Source organism: Empidonax traillii, unplaced genomic scaffold (genome assembly GCF_003031625.1).
Source record: "Empidonax traillii isolate 1590-97213 ecotype Southwest subspecies unplaced genomic scaffold, ASM303162v1 scaffold93:size1158651, whole genome shotgun sequence".
In the NCBI taxonomy this organism is placed as follows: Eukaryota; Metazoa; Chordata; class Aves; order Passeriformes; family Tyrannidae; genus Empidonax; species Empidonax traillii.
Window position 1 is genome coordinate 19406 of NW_020955286.1, and position 24240 is coordinate 43645.

Below are 24240 nucleotides of genomic sequence, written 5' to 3' on the forward strand. Positions count from 1 at the left end.
GGTAAAAAATAAAACAGAATACACAATATCTTGCCTGAAGGAACAGATTGAGAAATAGTTGAGATATGAAAAAATATTATAATAGAATACTATGTAATTGTTAGAGTCTATTGGGGTTTGTTTCTCCTTTCCTGTAGTGTGCAGAACAGTGATATTGTTTCCAAACAGTCATTAAACAATTTAACTTAGAAATGTAACTTGGGCATTTTGAAATGTGCTGTATAGCTGTTCTGTATTCTGATTTAGCAGTTCCTTTATTTTCAATAGAACTAATAGATACTCATTGGAATGGGCTGTAACAGCTTTAAAAAAACCCCAAAACCAAACAAAAAAAAAGTGACATTTTTCTGCTGAGATTTGATCTTATTTTTGAAAGAAATTATTCTATGAATGGTGAAGCTTACTGTTTTCCTATTGTTTTGTGCTTCCCTTATGCCCTCCAAATTTTTTAGTATTTGCAGCTTCATACTACACCTTTCTTTTCTGACCGATACATGGTTGCACTTTTGGGACTAGGCGTGTATTTACATGCCATCTAAAATTGATGCTGGTTGACCAACTCAGTGGTGTCTCTTAAGATGGATGTGAACCATTTAAATTGAATTTTAGCTGTCTGTCTCTGTGTCAATTTACTAATTTGGGTTCTGTCTTTAATCACCAATTTTCATTAAACTTGCAGGAACTGGAAGTCTTTGAGAGCTGTGTTATTTGTCTGAAATTAAAAACTATTGTAGTGGAAAGACAGATGGTTTGGCCCAGTAAAATTTGTTTCTCGATGAAAATAGAAGCAAACCAAAATCAAACTGAAAGCTTCGGTTTCCAATTCCTTCTGAGTTATGAGCTAAATTCTCTGCTAAGTTATGAAAAATTATTTTGTACAGTTTAAGAAAAGAAGGAAAATGTGTTGTTTTATTGTTGTGGTTTAACCTCAGCCTCTTGCTCATTTCCCTCACACTTGTTCTGCCCCTGTGGGATGGGGAAGAGAATTGGAAAGAGGGTATATTTATGTACATTAGTTTGCTTGAGATGTTTTGCTTTGCATTCATAGTCGAAATAAGTCTACTACCTGAAATAGTCTACTTCTGGATTTATGCAACTCTTTAATATATGGTGTAATCGTTATCATTATAAATACTTAATAAGATATGTACAAAACAATTAAAAATCAAGGTATTGGTTCTCCAGTCAGAACTCTGCTAAGAGCACAGAACTTCCCATAGCGCGGAACAACTGTAAAATTTTGACTTACGGAGATAAATAAAACAATATTCTGCTGTCTGGGGAAATTATCTGCCAGAGCACAGCTGGTTTATGTAGAGTCTTTCTCTGATGGCAATTTCTGCTTCAGCTCATGGTGTAAGAGGAAGAAGAAAGACTGCATGGGGCAAAGCAAAAATACACATGGTTGATTTATCCTGTGTGATTTTTCACTGCAGTAAGTTCAGGTTTGAGACAGACACTTAGTAGGTTGTTACCATCTCCACCCCACCAGACTTTTTGTCTGCTCATGAATCAGCTTTGGAACAACTGTCATTTTCAGCAAGTGCATCACATTGGCTTGAGTAAATACTCCAGACTGAAAACTGAGTAGCTCAGGAGCTTGGTTTATGTATCAAATACTGCTGCCTTAGAGATAGTGATGCTCTTTATAGCACATGCAGTGGGAGTTAAATTTTCATTTGTCACCACATGTCTGTTAGAACTCACAAGAGCAAAATGTGATTGTACTGTTTGGATGTCAACTCAGCTTGTTACCTGGCTTCTGGTAGCATAGGATCACACAGCTGCAATCAGTTTTTAGAAATCATAACATTTGTTTAGGTAGATCTGAGTCTAAGTAACATGGTATACCAATAACTGTAGGAAATGGGTTGATAAAGAGTTCTAAGTGCAAATACTCAATTATTAGTGCCTGATGTGGATTTTAAGATAGAGCTGACTGTGTGGGTTTGAAGAGCTGTATATGCAGTGAAAACTAATTAAGACGTATAATAATACATTGTTATGGCAATCATATTTCAACTACTTCATCTTTCCTTACCCAGAAGATCCCTGAATTTTTCATTTATTTTTAACTGGTGCTAAAGCATGCTGGGCATGACAGTAGATTGCAAAGCCTGTATCCCCTAGAAAGGTGGGATTGGAATGTGAGTTGTTGAAGTTATTTGGTGTGTAAAAAGGTTTGAAAAGATTGGAACTGTGCATAGTTCCAATCATGGAAATATATTCCTGGTGGTCATAAGAACTAGGAAATTGACTTTTTAAAGAAAAAATATAAAAAAGGAGGATTCTTCTGCCTTTAACAAAGGAAAATAGGGGTAACACAGGTGGCTACTTTTCTACTCACCTTGCTATGTGCTTTTGAACTCGACTTTAAAGGCAGCACTACTGACTTCTCAGTGCAGAACCTAGAGACACTTAGGAGCACTCAGTCATTGCCTGATTGATAGGGAGAAATGGTGTGTGTGAGATATAATGTAAAGAATCAATATTGGTTTATTTTTTCGTGTTTGTTATCTATTTTGCATGAATGCAATAATAAGTTAAATTTTTGCTCTGTGTAACGTTTCCAATGTTGCCCAGAGCAATGAACCCAGAGCATTTATCTGGAGACACAGAACTAAGAGTGATTTGCTTCCACCACACCCCTTCAAAGAAGCCACATTTGTAGACAGGTTTGTTAGCATAGTGTCTCCCAGGAATCTGCAAATCTGTGTGCTTAGAGGAAATAGTTCACTTTTCTAGGAATTCCTGTTTTCCTGCGTCCTAATGTATCTGAGACACTGTCAAGTGTTTCCAGGGCAGGGCCACCTGCAAAGAAATCTTACGTTACATTTAGAAGTACCTTTATGAGTGGCCATTGAATCTGCTTCATGTGCATGTATCTTCAAAATAATTTACTTTAAATAAAATTTGAAGATTTTAGTGACAATAATCAAAACCAAGACAATCCTGACTTTCAGATCACTGCCTGAGTTAATTATTTTAGAGAATTTTTTTGGATGTAAACTGAACCAAGCAAAGTACAATTTTGTTGAAGATTTGCAAAGTATGTTTTGGAGGTGTCCTGAAACAAAAGAAGGTGATCAGTAATAGCAGAGGAGAATTTTTATTTGAAAGAATGAAGTGAATCATTCATGAAGTTGCTGTTATTGCCTGTAGTGTTTCTCTTTTGCTTCATGAGATGTTGTGAGGTCCATGAAGAGTTCTGAAACTGAGCAAATGCTCAGAAGGCTGTACGTTCTATTCTGAATTAGTGGCCATTAGTCAAACTTGATTTAACCTACAGAGGCATCATTCACTTTGATAGTGACACGGTAGAATTATTTTATTATTGTTGTGTGGCATCAGAATACCACTATTAAGTGGTGACCAGATGTGTTACTAAAAGGTATTTCATTGTGTCTTAAAATATAACGGAGTTACATATGCTTTTAAGTCAGATTCATAGGAATTATACTTTAAGGCAAGAGATATCTTGGAGTAAGTAATTCAGAATTCATTTCATGGTAAGCTCATAAATAGAAACACTATTCATGCCTTTTTTTTTTTTTTTCTTTCTTTCTTCCCCCTCCCCCCCCCCCCTTCCCTTCCAGGTGATTCTCAGATAATTGAAATCATTTTAGGACTAGTAGGGATGGCAGTGACTTTAACGTTCAAAGGCATTTGAATAGGTACACAATGAAATGCCTCATTTTCTCCCCCAGGACAGAACTGGAATAAGTCAAATTGTTAGGTTTTGTAAACTGAATGGGGTAATTTAGTTTTCATATGACATTTCTTAGTCTTTTTTTGTTGCTTTGTCCAGCAACTTAAGCGTTTTTGTCCTAGCTATCAAGTAGGAATTAAAGTTATTATACTAGAAATAAAAACCTCATTTCATCCTAGTTTTCGTATTTTTCATTATTTTCACAAGAATGGAAATATTTAACTTAGTAAAACTGAATATAGTCATTCCTTTTTAACATTCATACCAGAGTCTGAAGATAGTAAGCATTTGATTTTGTCTTCTGAAACTATGTGCTCTTGACATGTATGGAATTTGTATTTTCAACTGTTTTAAAGTTAAGCTCTCAGTGCTCTTCTGAAGAAGTGCTATTCATTAAACTGAATCTTTTTGTAAATTTATGTGTATTTTGATTGTCTTGGCAGTGATGCTATATTATTCTTTCTTGCATGGTTTGCCAACCTGCACAACTACTGAGAAGGAGACTTAAGTGCTTTTTTTGAAGAATTTTTTTCTCCAGCTGCAGGATAATGTTCAGTATGTGATATGATATAAGATTAAAGACAATAAAAAGGCAGACGGAAAACTGAGTCTGTCCTGCCTGAACATGACGTGTGTTTCAAGCACCTTTGAAACTTTATGATAACATGCAAACCCTAAGATTTATGAAATATCATCTGAGAACCTCTTCATGTAAAGAATATCCTAGAAGGTATTCTCTTAATTAACACTGATTCATACTACTCTATCAGACGTTGATTATATGGACTGTTGAATCCTTTATTAAAGACGTTGCTGCATAATCCCGCTGGATCCAATTGGCAGAGTTATTGACAGCAATAACAGTTCCTGATTTATTTAAATGTTAGTTCTGTATAGTTTCTGTTGGTGGATAAGAAAGAATTATACTTACATATATATATAGGTAGGGAGAGATGGAGGTGCTTTATCTTAGTTATTTGTGTATTGTGGTTATGTTTGTGTGTATATAAAACCAGTTTTTTAAAATCTGAAGAATTATCGTGAGTCGTGGAAAAGCAGACAGATCACCAATACCTCTTTATATACAAGTCAGAGGTGAGGTAGATAATTGAAGCTTCCTATGTTCATTGTTAGAAGAAACAAAAACAAGTATTGATTGGGAAGATAAGACTGCGTCAAAGAAAGCAAGTTTAGCAGTTCTGTCTATATAGAATGATTAATTAAGAAGGTAGCATGGATTGGATATCTGCCTTAGGCAAAGTAATAATACCATGGTTTTGTTTTTTTTTTTTAAATTGTAAATATGATGACTTTTCAATTATATGATTCTCTCTGTAATGTTTTATTTGAAGAAAAGAAGGATGGGAAAATGTATTCTGGGATTATAAAACACCAATTCACTTATGATTGTATAATATCTAGACTGTCAGGGAGGAAATGCTGGTTTTCATAAACTAGAAAAGAAAGAAATATTTTAAATGGGTATCTGCAGTGCAGCCTTTTCTATTTATTGCTCAGCTATAGTGTTGAGACTTACCTGTGGCTTACCCTGCTTTTGGAATTTCTCAAAAAATGGATTGGTTTGCTAACTCAGAAAATAATTTGTGAAAATATTGCTAACACACTTCAATAAATTGCTGCTTGTATGTTCATACCACGTAATATTGGTGTATTTTAGCAAAGAGGAAGAAGTTATGGTTTAGATCCTGTCCAAGTTTAAACCTTCAAACTTCTAATCATTGGAACTAAGAAATAGTTTCAGCATTGGAGAAAAAAAAAGGGAATATTTCTGCCATATAACTGTGTTGAGGAATGAGGTAAACAGGACATGATGCCTGTGGAGGACAAATACTGACGTCAATAGATCATAGTTTAAAATCTATCACATACTTTAAAAAACTCTGACAAATGTGACTTTGTGATTCCTTGTTGGATTTCCACTGAGAACTTGTAGAAATATGTTAAACTGAAATAAAAGTCTCAAATGAGATATGTTGTGGCTCCATAGTCGCTTTGTAGATGCCAAGTTAAGTTGTCAGAGGGTTTATTTCTGACAATGAGAATCTTTTCTTTTTTATTCTTTGACAGCCACGAGCTGTCGCTGGTTTTCGAGGAACAGTACGATATGCATCAATCAATGCTCATAGAAACAGAGTGAGTATCTCAATCTGTATCATACCCATCTCACATAGCTGAAATCAGTCAGTAATGCAGTTACTATTAATTTCCTTTTTTTTTTGTATTCTTATTTGTGCATTTATTATGTAGAAATTAATAGAAATTACACATTTTGTGAAAGGATAATATACTTTACAGTAGTAGAAGATAGAAAGGTTCTTGGTGTGGAAATAATAATACTTTTAATAGTACCTTTGGTGTTCAGTTGTATTGTAAGTTAATAAACTAAAAAGGTGAAGTTACTGTGTTTTATGAAGTACATAATGTCCAGTACATTGTCTTAACATCATACACTAAAGAAATCTGAATAAACAGCTCTCCCAGTATAGACATTTGCAACGTCATTTTAACACATTTCAACTTTTGTTGTTTCTCTATGGAAATGTACATTTCTCCTTAAAATAGTTACTGGATTTAATGAAACTGGTTTTGCAGTGTAGATAATATTAAATTTTATATGTAATAATTCAACTCTTGAGCAGTAAAGAATTTGTCTTCCCTCCTGTCTTAGGTATTTGTAATATGCATGAGAAAAATATTTCTTTTTCACAGGAAATGGGTCGGCATGATGATCTTTGGTCTCTATTCTACATGTTGGTGGAATTTGTGGTTGGGCAACTGCCTTGGAGAAAAATAAAAGATAAGGTAAACCTGGAGGTGAAACCAAAGAGCATGAGGGAAATATATTTCTGGGTTGCAGGGAAATGCTATGATAAAGATTGCACTAAGAATCACTGGTTCATTAATTTTAACATTAGGTTTTCTGGTGTTTTCTAGTGCTAGTTCTTGTCTCTACTGTCATGGTATAAAAAGCAATCAAATTTTATGAACTGTTCTAGGAAGTAGGTTTGCCTCTAGATTGAAAATATTTTAGATGGCAAAAGTAAATGTGTATTTGCCCCTTATTTCATTATTCCTGTTTTCACTTGAGTACTTTATTTCACATATCACACCTGTCTCTTTTGATTACTTGTGAAATGGGCATTTCTTATTTGCTGGAAAGTGAATCAGGCAATATGCAGTAGTGTCTTAAGTCATAAATCCTAGGAGAGGTATGCAAAGAAACAATATCTAATTAGCCTGCTATTACTTCCTGCAACTTCTTCTGAAATTATACTGAAACCTGGTTACTCTCTGATGTGGTTTGTGTAGATGACAGTGTGATATAGAGGTGGCAGCTCCTTTTTTTTTTTTTTTTATTTACTCATGTTACATGACCGAATAAACACCAAAAAGTGACTGAACTTCATGTAATGCAATAGGATATTTAAATCTTTGAAAGATACCTTCTGGAAAAGTTGGACTGTTTAATGGCAATCCTTGATATCAGTCAGCATTCAAACACAACACAAACACAGCAGAAAATTCAATGACTTTTCATATTGAATTGAAGTTTGTACATTATTTTGCAAGTGTATTGGAAACAATGACAGAATGTCTTATCTTTCCATCTGATGTAGAGCGGACTTTCTCAGTAGCATTTGTTGTAATGTACTGACCTTCTGTTCTGGCCTGTAGTGTATTGAATGGCTGTAACATACAATGTAAATATGTTGTAGCAGAGAATGAAGACGTGGTAATGTTTGTTGTGTTACTTACTCCTAGGAGCAAGTGGGCTCCATTAAAGAAAGGTACGAACACAGACTTATGTTGAAACATCTTCCTCAAGAATTTAACGTCTTTCTGGATCACATTTCTAATTTAGATTACTTTACAAAGCCTGATTACCAGGTAAACACTTGTACTATTTTGTCTTTCTGTTTTGTAAATATGAGAATTTTATGTGGTTTCATCTTCAATTTTCTTTGATTTCATTGTGTAATCTTGGTAGTTGTTATGTTTTGTGCCACCACAAAGTTACTTTATTGACCATCTAGTGCCACAGAAACTTTGTGGTTCAGATATGTCTTGTTTTTTCCATTTGGGAAGTGTATGGCTACGAAACTTCTAAAACAATTGACAAGATGCTTTTCAGTCAGTATTCCGTTAGAATGGGGAGCTGTCCTATTATCATAGCCTCTAGTGAGTGCTCTGTAAGTTAAATTGAGCAGATTGTTCTCTCAGTGATAGTCATTCTGGCAGTTTTCCAAAGTCTGGAACTCAGCACCTACACTTAGAGCACAACATGCACTCATGGTGGGTTTTTAAGACTGAAGTGCTGCCTACAGAGAAAACCAGAAAACTAGTCATTTTTCTTTGTCTGAGACTCTTGCCTGCTGAAATGAGCAGCCACTGCTTGGTGATAAGGTGATATGTGCCAACAGGATGTGCTGTGGAATGTGTGTCTTACTCAGTGTTGACCCATGATTAAACAAAAATATAGAACTTTCTTCTACGCCAGTTTGTGGAAAGCAGCAGAGGAATTGCTTGGGAAAAGCAGGGAGGGAGAGACTTGAGAGGTTTTGCAGTCTCACAAACTGTGGGAGAAGTTGAACTGATCTAATAGCACACCACGACAAGTTGTCCCTGTGTTCCTTCTCTCTGGCTCCCAGAAACACACATTGCTGTTTGCTTCCTGCTTGTACTACCTGTCTGCCTCTGCATTTGTTCCACTCACTAAGTCAGCAAACCCAGAAGGAATGGTTTTCTGTTGGTGTTCAAGTTCAATTGGTTCAACTGAATAAATAAATAATTCTGACTAAGTCTGGAATTGTAACTTTGAGAAGAATGATTCCTATGCTTTGCATGGTAAGATTAAGGAAGAAATCAAGATATATAAGAATTGAAATAATTGAAAATTTCAAGGAATAACTAATTTCCTGTTAGTAAGTGGACTTCTCTAAATGTTCAGGTATGTTTTTCTGTGCATTTTCAAAACAAATCGATTTTTATGCAATAATTTGAATGTAAAAACCCTCTCCTTATTACAAATACAGAAAATGTTCAGCAATCCTGAAAAATAAGTACCTTTTCCTTTTTATTCTTTTCTATTGCAAATTTCCCTGGAAATTGTCCTATAGTTTACAATCGAGGGAAAACATTTCGATGTTTTGTGTGCCTAGTAATAAAGATGCATCAGATTTTTTTTTTTTTCCTATGGTAAAAATTACTGATTGCAGAAATTTTCATGTTGTGTGGACAGACCTTGATTGTAGACTGGTCAGTATATTTTATTTACATTATGTATCCTGAATGATAAAGCATATACACAGGCATAATTTTGCAAAACCTTTTTGTGTGTTCTATTTATATCTAACACAGTACATGCACTCAGGGATTAACACGATACCAGGACAGAGTTTTTCCATGATAAAGACAGCCCAGTAATTACAGTGCTGTGATTGGTCATGGAACTTTTGCAGTTGCATAGCTGCAGCCTGAGCCTTACGACACAGTCTTGCTCGTGTGCTTTAGACCAGAGAAGGGTTTTATACAGAGCACTGAGAATGGTCTTTTAAACTGTGGTATCTCTTGTGTTTGCAGAGATGCCGTTCCTACCTTCTGCATGTATCATTCTTTGTTTGTATTTATGGGTAGGCACTGAACAAGAATGTATGTGTGTCCCTGGTTGACATCACTTCTTTGGAGAGTTTACTGTCTAAAATGTTCATGACATAGACCCAGAATCCATATGTGGTTTGGCAGTGTCAGATATTTATTTTATTCAGGTGTTTGCACACACATTGCTTCAGCCTCCTGATGTTAAGCATTTGAATTTGTATTTGCATTATGGCAGAACTTGATAAAAATATTTAAAGGAGAGGGACCTGAAAAATTACTTCAGAGATACTGCTGAAGTTTTACAAGAAGAGGAGAATAAATCAGAGTACCTAAGGCACAGTGTGAATTGAACTAAGGATTTCTGCAATTCAAAGGGTTACAGATCTGACTGGGGTGGGTGGCACACAGAAGGTTCTTGAGAGTAAGGATTAAATGGTCAAGACCACTCTGTAGAAGAAAAATGATTCAAACTTCCTCTCTATTTTAAGTTGCTGAAGGGTATGCCCAAGGATACTGTAGAAAAATTTTCAGCATCCTCGATTGGAATAAAAAGGATGAAAATGAGAGTATTAGCTTTTAGGAAAAAAAAAATTTAGAAATGTTAGAGTAAGAGAATGATATACACACAGCCTTCCCATCAGTGACTAGAATGAGACAGTTCTTTTCATGAAGAGAGGAAAGTAGATGCAGTTTCTTTTTCTGTCATGGTCACAAATTTTTTAAATGCTTCTTTGTAGCATAAAATGAGGATGGAAAACTTAGACATTCATGTGGGATGAATGTCAGCATTAGATGAAGTAAACGATATGTGGTTCTTAATGACAGAAATGTATGAATTGGCAAATGCTTCCCTACATCTCATTCATTTCCTTGGTTTCTTGATGTTACCAAATATATTCTTTTCTCTTCCTCTGCTGGAGGGCCATTGTATAATATTCTGCAGCAATGTAGTCATGCTTCTGTGTGTGTGTCATTGCCTTATGCCTGATATAAAGACAGATGTGGGTAAATGTAGTTTGGTTGTTTTTTTTTTTTTTTTAAATAAAATAAGATTTTGTGTATTTTGAGTTTGGAATCTTGAAAAATGAGAAATACTTAACTTAAAGAAAATTCTTGTCAGTATTACAGGAGGATATATTTCTTTATTACTTGTTCTCTTAGACACAAATGAAGCTTATTAACTTTTTTCTTCATTTTCAGCTTCTCATGTCTGTGTTTGAGAATAGCATGAAGACATTTGGGGTTGTTGAAAGTGACCCATTTGACTGGGAGAAGAGTGGAACTGATGGGTCTCTGACGACAACAACAACCTCGACCACACCTCAGTTACACACTCGTCTTACACCAGCTGCAATTGGGTATGTATGCACATTGTGGGCACTTCAATAGCCACAGAGGGCCTTCCTACCAAAAGGAAATTATAATTTAAGGGTTTTTTTCTGCAGAATGTTGAATACATACAGGAGTGGAGGCTTGGGAGCATTTGAAGTATTTCCCTTTTTAGGGTTCCAGTTGATACTATACTTAAAGATCAGCCCTGCAGTCCTAAAATTATAGCAATAAGAAAATCATACTCCAGGAAATTGCGTATAAATTTGCTCATTCATCCTTTGCTAAATCATATTTTGTGAAACTAAATAATGTGCCCTGCCTTTAAATGCCTGGAAATTTAACTGCCTGGAAATAAACCCATTGTTTTCTGGAATAAACTTCTAGCTGCCATTTCCTTATAACTTTGAAAAATGAATGGGTCTTTGTAAGAAATTTGGAAATAGATTTTGATTGTGTTTAAAATAATATTTAATGTGGTATTTGAGGCCTTCTGTAATAAAGTAAGTTGGATAAGATGTGATGTTTAATAATATTTGTATTCAGGGGATTTAAGAATATAAGAGGTGTTTATAGGTGGGCAGGAAGACTGTGCCTGTTCTAGACCTTGAATAGATCAACTTTTAGCTAAAAATCACAAAGGTGGGAGTTTTGACAGTTTAGTGAGGCTGAAAAATACCAGAATTTCATGTATTAAATTCTCAGTATTTCAAGGTAATTAAAAAAAAAACAACCAAACTTAAAGTAAATATCCATCAAGACACCAGCTGGTTATATTATCTAACTGTTAGCATTACACAGGTGTACGCTGCGCACTATTGAACACACTGAGGCTGACAGGGATTTTGCATGTGGATTAGTCCCACTATCACACTGAGCATCACGCTAGTTATTGATGGTCTTGGCTGCAATTAACAGTTTTGGTGACTGTAAAAGAATGACTTTTCATTGACCTTCTGAGCATTTACTTTTTAGGACTAACATTTCTTCTGTTTCAGATGTTGAGCTAAGCCTTAGCCCTATTCAGCTTCAAATCAATGGGATTACAGAACTTTATGATTAAAGTGTAATGTCTTGTTAGTGTTATGCTTATGTTTTGATTATCAATAATTGGAGCAAAATAGCACTTTGATAAAAATAGTGATTAAAACTACGTTTAGTTTGCTCAGTAATTGTTCTTCCTCACACAGTGTGTTTTGTTCCTCTATCAAATTTTTGGGTAAAGAAAACTGTGTGATGAAAGTTGCCATTAATTTTTTTGAATAGAAGAATATGTATAGAAGAGTCAGGAGTGAAGCTGAGCCCAGACATGGTCTCTTAACAAATTTTCTCTCAAGTGGCTTTGAAAACATTATAGAAAACACCTTTTGGTTTTTTGACTCACATCTTTTGTTATATGCCTAAAATGAAGAAACATAAATTGTGAAAGCCAGAGTGTAAGGGGTTTTATATTAAATAATTTACAAGATTTAGTTTTCTATGTTAACATGATTTTCTTTGTAATTTTTCTTTGTTTGTTTTTTAAATAGAAAATAATTTGTGTAAATATGTGAGGGTATCAAAATTCTTACCTTTCTGATTTTTTTTTTTTAACTACTTTTGTAGAATTGCCAATGCCACTCCTATCCCAGGAGATTTGCTGCGGGAAAATACAGATGAAGTGTTTCCTGATGAACAACTCAGTGATGGAGAGAATGGTATTCCAGTTGGTGTTTCACCAGAGAAACTACCTGGATCCCCTGGCCGTCAGCGTCCTCAGGAAAAAGATGTTTGGGAAGAAATGGATGCAAACAGAAACAAAATAAAACTAGGGATCTGTAAGGTACTTTAAAATCTGCAATGTGAATACCAGCTTCAAACAGTTTCCTATTCTCATAGTGAACATAAGATATTATTATTAATGCAGAAATGATACTGATTAGCCAGATTTACAGTAGAGCTAACACATTTTATATACTGAAACAAACAGACAGACTTTTGGGCCTTATGTCACTTTATCAGGTCTCTCTGGTTGAGAGAGCTTGCTGATAATTTGAAATGCTTTGTAGTTTACTCATGTTTATGTTCTTCAGACACAGTCTTGATTCTTGCTCACTGAATGAAATCAAAGCAAATTTCCTGCATCTTGCTTTTGCAGAACCTAGATAATGAATGTACTAAAAAGAGTTTAATGTTCTTCAACTGGCAGATTAGTACTGTGGTTGCCAGTATCCATTTACTTCACTTGGTAATTTTTTCTCCATAAGATATGATACCTTTGTACTGATCAAGAGATTCATGGGCTAATCTTTGGAAAAGAATGCCATGTTATTTTCAGAAGCGGTCACTGAGGATTGGTTCCTGTCTGCATTACTCACAATCATAGTATTTCATACTCAAACAAATAATAGCCTTGTTGATTAGAAAAATGTTTTCAACGTGAAGTATTGGTACTGAAATGTTCTTTACCTAGGAGAGCTGTCTAGTTTTGAAGCTGTCACTTCTTGTTTGCTAGAAAAAAATGCACTGTGGGAAAGAACAAGGCATGGTGCTTGTTTTCAAATATACTTATTTCTTTGGAATTTTTTTTGGTTTTTTTTTTTTACTAAAGGGAGAGAAAGGTTTAAACAAAGGCAATTTCTATTAATTATATTGTAGGAACTAAGGATGATCATGATTTCCTAGCTCTAAATCATGCTCTGTTATTATACAAGGTGGAATGAGGTTGGACTAAAACCTATTTTGAAGTCACAGAAATACCTAGTAGATTTAGTTTATAACAGTGTTTTGTGCTCCAGAGGATCAAAAAGATAGCTTGGAAGCTAACTTCTCTTTAATAAGAGCACTTGACTGTAAAGCAGACCAAAGATGCTACCAAGTTCTAGTTGCAGACTATCGTTAAAGAAAATTTCAGAGATGGATGTGAAATATCAGAATCAATTTAGGTGCAATTACTTGGTTTTTGAGACTGCCATTTTCAGACCTACACAGAACTAGTATATTACTAGTATTTTATCTGCTGTAGGTGTGTGCTGAAGAGCATATCTAAACTATGTTAAGTATGTTGTGAACTGAAGGACCATTCCAAATACAACTTGGCTTTTCACATGCTAAAAACTTGAATGCAGTACCTTGTCTTCCTGTGTTTTGCTTCTGCTAGTGATTTACATTTTTACTTTACTGTCTGCACAGGCTGCCACAGAGGAAGAAAACAGCCATGGGCCAGTGAATGGAATTCTTAATGCGCCGAGTCTCGGTTCTCCAATTCGTGTTCGCTCGGAGACCACCCAGTTAGACAGGGATGTTCCACTGGTGCGAAAGTTGCGTTCAATTCACAGCTTTGAACTGGAGAAGCGCATGACATTGGAATCAAAGCCAGACACTGATAAGTTTCTTGAGACTTGGTAAAGAAATTATTTTATTGTTATGCTTACGTCTTTCAAACATATATAGTAAGGACACGATTATCTGTCCTTTGCCACGTGAAGACGAGAAATGGAGGTGCTGAGTATGCTTATGCCAGCTACAGCAAAATATTTTCATAATATTGCTCAATTAATGGATTTCACTACTTGGCAACCTCTTTAAAAAAAGATCAGTGGTAGGATACAGCTAAACTCAGACTTCCACACTTGGGAATTTTTTATTTCAAGACCAAGTGGTCTAACTCTGGTGTTTATTAACTTTTTCTTCAGTGACATACTCTTGATAGTCATTACATCTCATCCTAAGTAAGAATGATGACATCAGGTACTTAACAGAGGTAACATGATAATAAGCTATATGACATGAGAAGGAAAGTTTACAGAAAGTGGAGTTAGTAAGTAAAGTTAGAAATTTGCCTGCATGTAGCAAGGTTAGTTACGCCCAAAGGTGTTGCACCAACATAAAACAACTTGATAGAAGACAGAGGTATTGAAATGAAATTTGAAGGTAGAGAAGAGACAGATGTACGAAAACAGATTCAATCAGTTTGCCTCTGTGTAGAAAGAATAAGGGGAGAAGGACACAATGAAACCTGGTAGATGTCGAGTGGGGACAGTAGAAGGGAGCTGAAGTGATGACAGTGCTTCCTTCTAAATACTTCATAGCAGAGTTAGGAATCTGAATTTGTTTAATGAAGCAAATTATCCAAAGCATAAGTAAGGAATCAGTCAAAACAATAACATTTTTCTTGAAAGCACCTAATAACTGCTGCTGGAGACATCTGTTTCTTCTGCTTTGAGTCTGCTTTGTAACGTAATTTAAGTACAATGGACCATCTGGTGGTAACCTCACCACTGAGTTTTTATCCACACACTGTTCTCCCTTCTGGTATTTATATTTACAATACAACATGATACATTACAATTAAAGTACATTTCTAAGACCATGCATCCATTTTTACTTGACATCAGACTTGCTTACCTCAAATTGTGGAACCATAGTAGATTGTTCTAAAATATGACAACAAATTTTTGTATAAATCTAGTTTTCTCCTACCAAAAAACCTCAAATGTAACTTACAATATTTAATTAATTCTTAACTAATTCAGATATTAACTTCTTTTCTCAAGTTTGGAGAAGAGGCAGAAAGACTTGAATGCTGCAACAGAGACTCCTGCTGCTGTTCCTCCTGTTTCTCAGAAAACACCCCTTCCTGCTCCTGTGACTGCTCGCATGGACCACGTTTGGCATTATGATGAAGAATATCTTCCAGATGCTTCAAAGCCTGGGTCAGCTATTTCTCCAGACCATGCTGATGGTGTCATGAGCAATGGATTTGTAGCTGTTAACTTAAGCTCCTGCAGGCAGGAGGTTGATTCTAAGGAATGGGTGATAATAGATAAGGAACGAGACTTACAAGACTTCAGGACAAATGAGGCTTTAGGGCACAAAATGACTGGAAGTCCCTCAGATGAAGAACCAGAGGTACTACAAGTTCTAGAGGAGTCCCCTCGAGAAGAGCAATCCAGACAGGGTGGGTGGGCAGGAAACAATGTCAATGGCAAGAACCAAACTTCAGGGGTGGAGTTTGTTCTAGACATGGAGTGTCATCCTGCTGCTTCTGAACAGCTTACAGATAAGTTGGAACTTCTGTCTGGAGCTGCTGGACAGCTTCTTGCGGCCACCCCTACAAGTCCTATGGAAGCTCAAGCAGAAGGAGCACTCACTCCGGTAAGAGAAACGAGCAGTGTTTTGTTGAACCTGTCTTTATTCAGAATTATATGAGGAAATAGTAAAGGCAGTGACTAAAATACAATAGTGTAACAGAAATTCCTAGTTTCAGCAGATATGGCACTTGATTCTTGAGGAATGGTCTTCCATGCTCTGTAATACCAGTGTTTACATTCACCCATGGAAGTGGCTATTAATTCTGCAGTTATCTGTCTATCTATCTGTCTGTCTGTTCATCTGTCTATTTATCCATCTACCTATCTAAAGAAGCTCCTTATGCAGTGAGAGATTACTGTCCTATTCCTATTCCTAATCAGTGAGAGACACATGCAAACATGTATTTATTATATTTGCAATATATAAACATAAAATTACAATGAATATGTAAAATATTGTCATACAGTGTTTCATATATTTCAGAAAAAGCTGAAGTGGTTGAAAAGAAAGAAACAGTTACTTGCTCTCACCATCATTCCTGTAGTGTTTGCTTTTGGAATTCCCTTTGTTTTTTCTTGTTTCTTCTGAAACAACTTGTTGCCTTTTATAAAGTGTTGCTACTTTTCACTTCTAAGATACTTTTGCAACTTTACTCCCGAGTTTTCACTAAGAGAGATTGCTTCGATTCCATTGCATACTATTCTTTTTCTATTTCTCCATATTTTCTAAAGAATTCTCATTTGCACAGTTCATGAACATTTACTTTTTTCTCCTTTGTAATTGTTTTTAAACAAGGATTGGTCTTTACTTAAGGAGGAAGGGAGATTAATGGTTAAGTGATTGGAAATCAACTCTTGGTTTAATTTCTCCCCTTTTCTGAGTAGATACTGTGCCATCTATGATCTAAAGGTGAATTCTTTCACGCTCCTTTGAGCCAAGAAACCTCGCTATGATTTTTTGTTCACTTATCACCACTTTTTGTGAAAGTTACAGCCAGCTCACTAGAAAAAGAAACTTGTCACTAACTACTCATTTATTATAAGATGTGGAAATACCCTTTACAAGGAAAACGAGCTACTCAATGTATTAATTACAGCTGCACAGCAAAATTTTAACTACACCTAGGTTCTTATGGAAAACGGAAGATCATATCTTTCCTACAAGATTATATTTAGATATCATATTTTTACGTATGTAGTTTATAGGAGATTCATTTGGTGTGACTGAAAATACAGAACTGTGTTAAACAACAGAAGATTTCTAAGACTTAAATTGAAATCTTAGTTGTCTGAAAGAGTTTTTGATGGGTTAGAAACTTCTAAAAGTGAAAAATTAATTTGAATTTTTCAGTTTTCAGCTGCTCAGTTCTTCTATTTTAATGTCAGTTTTAGAAAAACAGACAAAAAAGAGCAATACTTGGTCCTGTACAAAATACTAATTATGAAGTGTTTTTATTTTGAAAACCATTAAAAAAAACAGCTTGCAATTTTATGTGCAAATGCACTATTCCACTTCATACAAATGTGGCTCTTTTTGGGGAAATAACTGTTCTACTTAAAACTGGAAGTAGATGTGGTGAAAACATTACATACTACACTGCAGAGGATGGACAATATCTGCAAAGGAAGAAGCTTCAGAACGTGGGAGCAGAAACAGTTGTAAACCAAGTTAATTAAGTGTAAGATGTACTGCAATACTGGTTGAAGTAGAACTTGGGATGAGATTATATTTTAGTTTGGCTTTACAAGCAGGTAAAGGATGTCTGTCATGACCTAAAAATGGGGGAAATTGAATATGGTTTATATTATCCTGGAAGGGCAAGTAGTGTTGTGAAGGCAAGATGAATGACAGGAAGGAACTTACTTTTTCAAAGGTGAATCATGTGCAGTTGAAAAGTAAACTGAACTGGGAATAAAGAAAATTGGGATTATTTGGCTGATTTAGAAACTGGGAACAGAGTGTGTCTATGCAGTGCATCTATTCCAACTGTGATGTATTCCCCTTCATTAAGAATGCATAAATATTCCTTGAGATGGATACTGCAACCCAGCTGTTCTTACAGGTGACTGTCCTGATCACTTCCCTGGGAGAACTACTCTTCATACAGTAGTTCTCTCTATTCAAGAGTCCTAGTGACCTTAAGGAGCTGTTTGGTAGTCCTTTTCCTTCTTCCTCGGAGTATTTATTCTCTTGACACTGTTCTTTAAATGTGATCCTTGTTTGTGCATCAGATGTTATTTAGCAATTTTTTCTAGGTACCCCTTTCCCAACAATAAAAATAATAGGCAAGGTCATATTTTATTTTCCTGTTGATTTAATTATATTGCATGAGTTACTAAGAACAGGCTTGGATCCAAGAATGTTAAGTTTAGAACCATAAATCAAATTACTTAAGTGTTACTAAAAAGGGTTAAAAATAGATGTTGAAATTATCTCCTATAATGATTTCTAGTGACCTTCTTCGCTATCATTTAGGAGAAAGTATGAGGAATTATGGCTTTTGAGCTTATTCTGATAGATTTGTTAAATATGCAAGCATTTACTTCAGTGGTGAATGAATAAAATATCTTTCCTATTGTAATTTTTTAAAAATTTTTCCTTTTTACTTTGATGATTCTTCTTTGTTTCTTTCAGGGCTTTATTGCTCACTGTTTAAGTAGTAAGTAGTAGCATGGATGTTTCTGTATGAGAAACTAACATTTCATATACTCACACATAATTTTATTTACTCCTGAAGGAATGAAATTGCTGGTCTGCAGTCCTTCCGTTTGTAGCTAAATGTTCTTCCTGAAATTTTGTATGTACGTGGACTTCCTGTAATTGTTGATAATATCGCTTCTTACCTGTTTTACACAGCATCAGCATTCTATTAATAATGTAAAGTTGTAGCAGTTAAAAAAGGAAATCCAAACTCAAAAAATAAGAGAGAAAAATGTTTAAGTTATTGGCTCAGGGATGAGAAAGTTTCAGGCATAAAAAATTACAGCAAATTATGCTATTATGGAAAAAAACCCTGCAGGTGAGAGAAGTAATTTTTATGTTATCAGTCATGGTTTTCCAGTTCCAACACAGGTTCTGTGTGCTATCAGCAAATACCAGTTTGATCTGCCTTAGTCATGGGCAGACAGACACATAGCTGTAACTCAAAGCGTAGTAAAGGTTATATGTGCTGGCTTTCTGCTTTAATAATGGCATTGTGTTGACTTTGGCTGCAGGAGAGACAGTATGTGGTTTGCTGTAATATCTGCTGGTATGAAGTTAATTTGTCCAAAGAATGTGAACTGATCTAGACTAATGGTGAATTTTTATACTGGAGTAGCACTTTGCATCATACAGCTGTAGGTTTCTTTTCCTTGGTCTGGTACTAAGAGCATAGATTGGACTTTGTGTTGTTGAACTTGGCTTCATTAATTTACTGTGTTTGTATTGAATGACAAAGAACTCCATACAGTGCATGCACAAAACTTTGCAGCATGTATTTGTTAAGTAGATATTTCAGTCCATAAATAATAATGGATTTAAAGTAATTAAACATCTAATAGCTATTTCCATTTTCATCTTCAGTTTATATTAAACAACAGTTTACTCTGGTCACTTAGTTGACAACCTGAAATCATATATATATGCATGTGTCTGTGTTATAGAAGAGGGTTTACTGTGTGAATCTATTTATTTTTATTATTTAGAAATATTACTGAAATGGAAATCTTGGACATTGAGGTACTATTGTATTTTATCAAAAGCTTGTTCTTAAATTTATATTTATTTCGGAGTTCTAAGTAGTTTAATTTTCATATACCTTCTATCCTCAATTGCTGCTTTTATGAGGCACTGAAAATACTTTTTTTTTTCCCAGTTGCAAGTCGGCTGTGCATTATGGGAACTGAAGCTTTAGGGTTGACACAATTTAAAATACCTTTTCCTCAGGAACAGAAATGTTTGATAAGTATTCTTTGTTTCCAAAGAATACAGGTTAGAATTGCAAATACTGTGATAGGAAACAAAAAGTCACCTTCATGAAGCTTGCAGAAAGTTTCCATATCTCTATTCTTCAAGGTTTTCTCTAAATGTAATGGGAACAAAGAATTGCAAACTGTTTATACCAATCTCATTTACAGGTATTTAGATGTGTCACTATTAGATGTTTATTCTGTGCTGGAAAAGGTCTTGCAAAAAAACCCAGTTGATTTCAGAGTTGTCATCAGTAAACAATTTGGAAATGTAGTTTGTCTAAAATTATTTGTTTGGACCACGTGGACTTTACAGTTCCTATTCTTCTTTCTTTCTTTGTATCTAATTGCTTGAATAATGTAGTTCAAGATGAAGCAATTGTTCATGGATCGTTCAGGCCAGTGCACCCTTCTAGTTTGGTCCTATATGTGGGAAATTTCATCAAAATCATTTAGTATTGACTTTTCTGATTAATCCTGTCAGGTACAGTTCTTAATGTACACTGCTGTGGCTGTAGTAAAGCCTGCAATAGATGTATATGCTAAAAATACAGAGACACAGATGTCTTGTTGTGTGGATGTGTTAAGCATCGGCAAGGAGCAGTCAACTATCAACTGATGACACAATGTCCTTGAAACTGACTGTGTTAGTTTATTAAATTTGCCCTAGGTTGTTCCTGACTCGTTATAATGGTTGCAACAGTTGGACTCAATGAATACATGATTTTATTTGCCAACCTAAGGATTCCATGATTCTAAGACTGACTGAATGAAGAAGCCAGCTAGAGAAAGGATGCTCACTCTTGATTTTGATACTGGATTTTTGAAAATAGTTGATGGAAAATGTGAAGATTAGATTTAAGACACCTCTTAAATTATCCGCTTTCCGCCTCTGAGGGAGGTGTGAGTACAGTTGTCTAAGAGATTGCATTTAGGCAAGCATAAACAAGACTTATTAAAACATTTTCAACCTTATTTTCTTCCCCGCCATGTTGTTCTCACAGCTCAACTCATGTCATATGCTGCATTTCTCCACTCCAAGAATTTCAAGTCCCATCCTCCGCACCATGAGCCCTATAGCCTATCTGTCCTTCCACTCGGACCCTCTGAAAGAGGCTGGTTTACCGAGGAGTCAATCAGCTGAGAGCCACTCCTCTTCCTCCCGCTCAACCGGTCGTAGGCAGCTTCCTGTCATTCCTTGTGGCAACAAGGTCCCCTCTGTCATTCGCATCTCAAAAGCACAACTTGAGCAGGTGAATAAGCCTTGTCTTCATAAAAGTGACTGCGTTGTAGCAGTCATCTGCAAAGTTTAACATTTTCAGTTGCTCTGCACAGTCTGGTAGTAGGCATATGCTAATCATACTGCTATACACAACATCCTAGAAATATTTGGAAAGATCAAGCTGAGGAGTAAGAGTGGATCTTGTTCAGGAACAGAGTCAGGAGTACTCTATGAGGATGATATATTGAGCCACTTAGAAGAGAGCAGTATTTAAAGAGCTGTTATTAAGGTTGTGATCTGGAGCACCGGGCATCTCTGGATGTCCTGGAAGATAGATTCACTTCCTCAGAGGGATTTTGTCTTGTAAAAGATGGGACTATAAATCTAGGAAATAAGATTTTTGCTTCTTTCAAAACTAAGATTAAAATCTTTCTATTTTAATGTGTTCTTATAATCAGTACCAGGTGATTTTTGAATTGTGAACACACGTTGAAATTTGGACTACTCTAAATGATTTTAATGTGAGAAAAAAGATCTGGAGATAGTCGGATTGTTACTTTGGAAATGAACAAATAACAAATTGATCCACTGCTTGAAGTATATAAAACAAAGATGGCAATTATCAGGGATCATAGATAATGAAAAATGTCACTAGAGAAAGGGGACTTTTCATAGTTTTGTATTTCCAATTTCATTTCAGTATGAAAAAGATTTGAGGCTTGGAATTATAATTAAAGTTAACCATGATTTGTGTATTAGTCACAAAAACCATTGAGATTTGCTAAGCAGCATAAGCTTGCATTGTTGGGTAAAACAGTATGACATAGCATCAATGCATAAGACTGTAACGTATCATCATCATTTTACCATTAATATTTCATTTTGATTATATTTTGTGTTGCTTTTTGTTTCCAATGTATTTTTCAATATAAATATTTCTATATTAAAGACTTTTTTTCTTTTTTCAGTGAAGAATGCACAGGAGTATTGATATTAAAAGTAATCCATCAACATTAGTTACTTTCAAAATTCCATAGGATCAGTGGTGAGTGATAACAAGGCAAACAAAGTAGCTGGTGTACTTATGTCAGCATTTTGTCTCTCAACTCAAAAAGCAGTTGTTTTTTTGCTGCAACTCCTGACTGCTTTTTAGTTCAATATAAAGGAAATAGCTCTGTGCACGATGTATGGGAACAGGCAAACAGTAGCTCCCAGTGTTCATTATTGTGAACTTGATGGGATACCAAAATACCACAATCATTATGATGACTCATATTGACTAGGAAAAGGACTTAGAAGAAATCAACTCATTAAAAGTTAAGGTGGTTATTTTTCAGGATTAGTTGGTATCCCCGGATGCAAAATGGCATTTTTTTGGTATATCTACAATATAAGTTTTCCAATGAGAATCCATTGCAGGTATAATCAGCAAATATAGTAAACTGTGCACAATGCTCAGAGAAAGTAATTTGGCACAGAGGGTCTTCTCTGGCTTCCTTAGTAGCCAAGAAGTGAATAGAGCTGCAATGTTAATAGGGGATGCAGAGTGATATACTTTTCTGTCATGTGACTGGTGTTGCTACTTAGTGGAGTGAGCAGAGGTAGCATTCAGCATCTTCTTTCTTATTACTGGGTAAGTCCATGCCTGCTGTGTTCTTTTATGAGCTGTGATTTTGAAAGTCCTATCTCTGTTTAGAATTTAACTTCCAGTTTTTCATTTGCTCTGGAAATTACAAGCATGTCATTGTATAGTTCATTCCAACACTGAAAGCCTTTTATCCTCTATGGCTCACTGAAGAACTCAAAACTTTTGCAAGTCCTTCTCTTTTCGATAGTGCAGTAATGTCAGTTACTTAGCAAGTTAGAAGTTCCTCAGCTTGAAAGATGAATATGCATGTTAATAATCTAAAGCTTTTATCCAATTAAATATTAAAAATATTTCTATTGTCATTCTGTATAAGTGTTTGGTACTGAATTTATTTCCTGCTGTCTGCAATTTGGTTCAGCATTCATAACTAATGAATGCAGAGGTCAGCGATCTGTGCTGTTGAATTTAATTTCACATATTAAAAAATAAAAAATTATATATTTGTTTCTAAAATCAAGCAAAGCTATTTTCTTTCCAGATTTTTAATGAATGAGGACTTAGGAACTCTAACCCATATTCCTCCACTTTGATGTCAAATAGAGGAGGTAGTGAAATTTCTGTATATTCTCTGCTCACTAGTGCAGAGAGGGCATAGGTTGTAGGTCTTGATACAGAACTCCTCTCTTGCCATACATATATTACGGAAGACAGTCAGAGTGTTTTGCTTCAGCTCTCCTTAGTTATTCAACTTGCAGCGTAAAGAAAAGAGTATGGCAGCATTACAGCTGACTGAAAACCAGGGTGAATTATTTGATTGTAGTAGAATCTGAAAAGTGTGTCCAGAATGCTATTAGCACCCTTTTCATGGTCAAATTGTGCAGCAGATTCTTGTGAAGCATAATATTTTTCTTTCTGTGAATTTTTCAGCCAGATTAGTTCTCTGAACTCTGCTCATTAGAGGGCTGTGTAGAGCGTTGTTTGAGGTCAGTGGTGAAGGTGATGCAAGTACAGCAAGTACTGGTCAGGGCTGCTTAAGTACACGTAGTGCTAAATGTGTAACTGTATCTTGAGCAACAATCAAAATCAGTCACCTCAGATTTTGATATTTATGGTTTCACAGCTCTAGTTGTACAGTAAGATAGTGAACACCTCTTCTAGCCAAGGCAGCCATCCAGAATACTTCTAAACTAGTTACTCTGTAATATGATTCAGTCCTTAAGAAAGGTGGATTCCAGTTTTGTCTGTCATTCAGATATGTTTTTTTTTCCAGTGTGCTTAATGAGACATGTACAAGGGGGCTAATTTTAATGTAATGATTTTGCAGTTATTCAATATGTTAGGGGAGGATAATCTGTGTCTCTCAGATTGAGCAGTTTGAATTAGTTGACACTTATGCAAATATTTTCTCTTTTCTCAAATTTCCACCTTGTTGGAACATTAAAAAATAGTATTTTTAGCTATATTATTGGTTACAAAATACTCTGAAATCTTTCCACACAAGATGTCATGGAAATGCAAACCATCACACTCATATTCATATCCAAAATGTGAAATAATATACTAATCTGAGTTGAAAAATTTACCCTGATTTTTAAGTATCTCACTGGAATTCAGGGACCTCTGGAAGAATAAGGTAAGGCTTCTTGACATGTTCAAGGGACATTTAAAGAAAGAATGCATATTGGATATTTGAGATTTATGAGCCTGATAGTAAATGTTGTAAATTTTGCCTTTTTTTATTAACTAACTT

The 24240-nt window shown here is 35.3% G+C and overlaps 1 protein-coding gene across 1 annotated transcript in view; it reads left to right on the top strand.

The window, feature by feature from the left end:
* TTBK2 (tau tubulin kinase 2) overlaps positions 1-24240 on the top strand; it is a gene marked incomplete at its 5' end in the record, with an annotated part of 53818 nt that overhangs the window by 17910 nt on the left and 11668 nt on the right. Inside the window, 8 exons of the mRNA XM_027881674.1 lie at positions 5798-5863; positions 6440-6532; positions 7493-7618; positions 10529-10686; positions 12263-12479; positions 13829-14040; positions 15193-15793; positions 20685-20933. Of these exons, the coding sequence (XP_027737475.1) occupies positions 5798-5863; positions 6440-6532; positions 7493-7618; positions 10529-10686; positions 12263-12479; positions 13829-14040; positions 15193-15793; positions 20685-20933 (1722 nt within the window). The remainder of the gene's footprint in view (positions 1-5797; positions 5864-6439; positions 6533-7492; positions 7619-10528; positions 10687-12262; positions 12480-13828; positions 14041-15192; positions 15794-20684; positions 20934-24240) is intronic.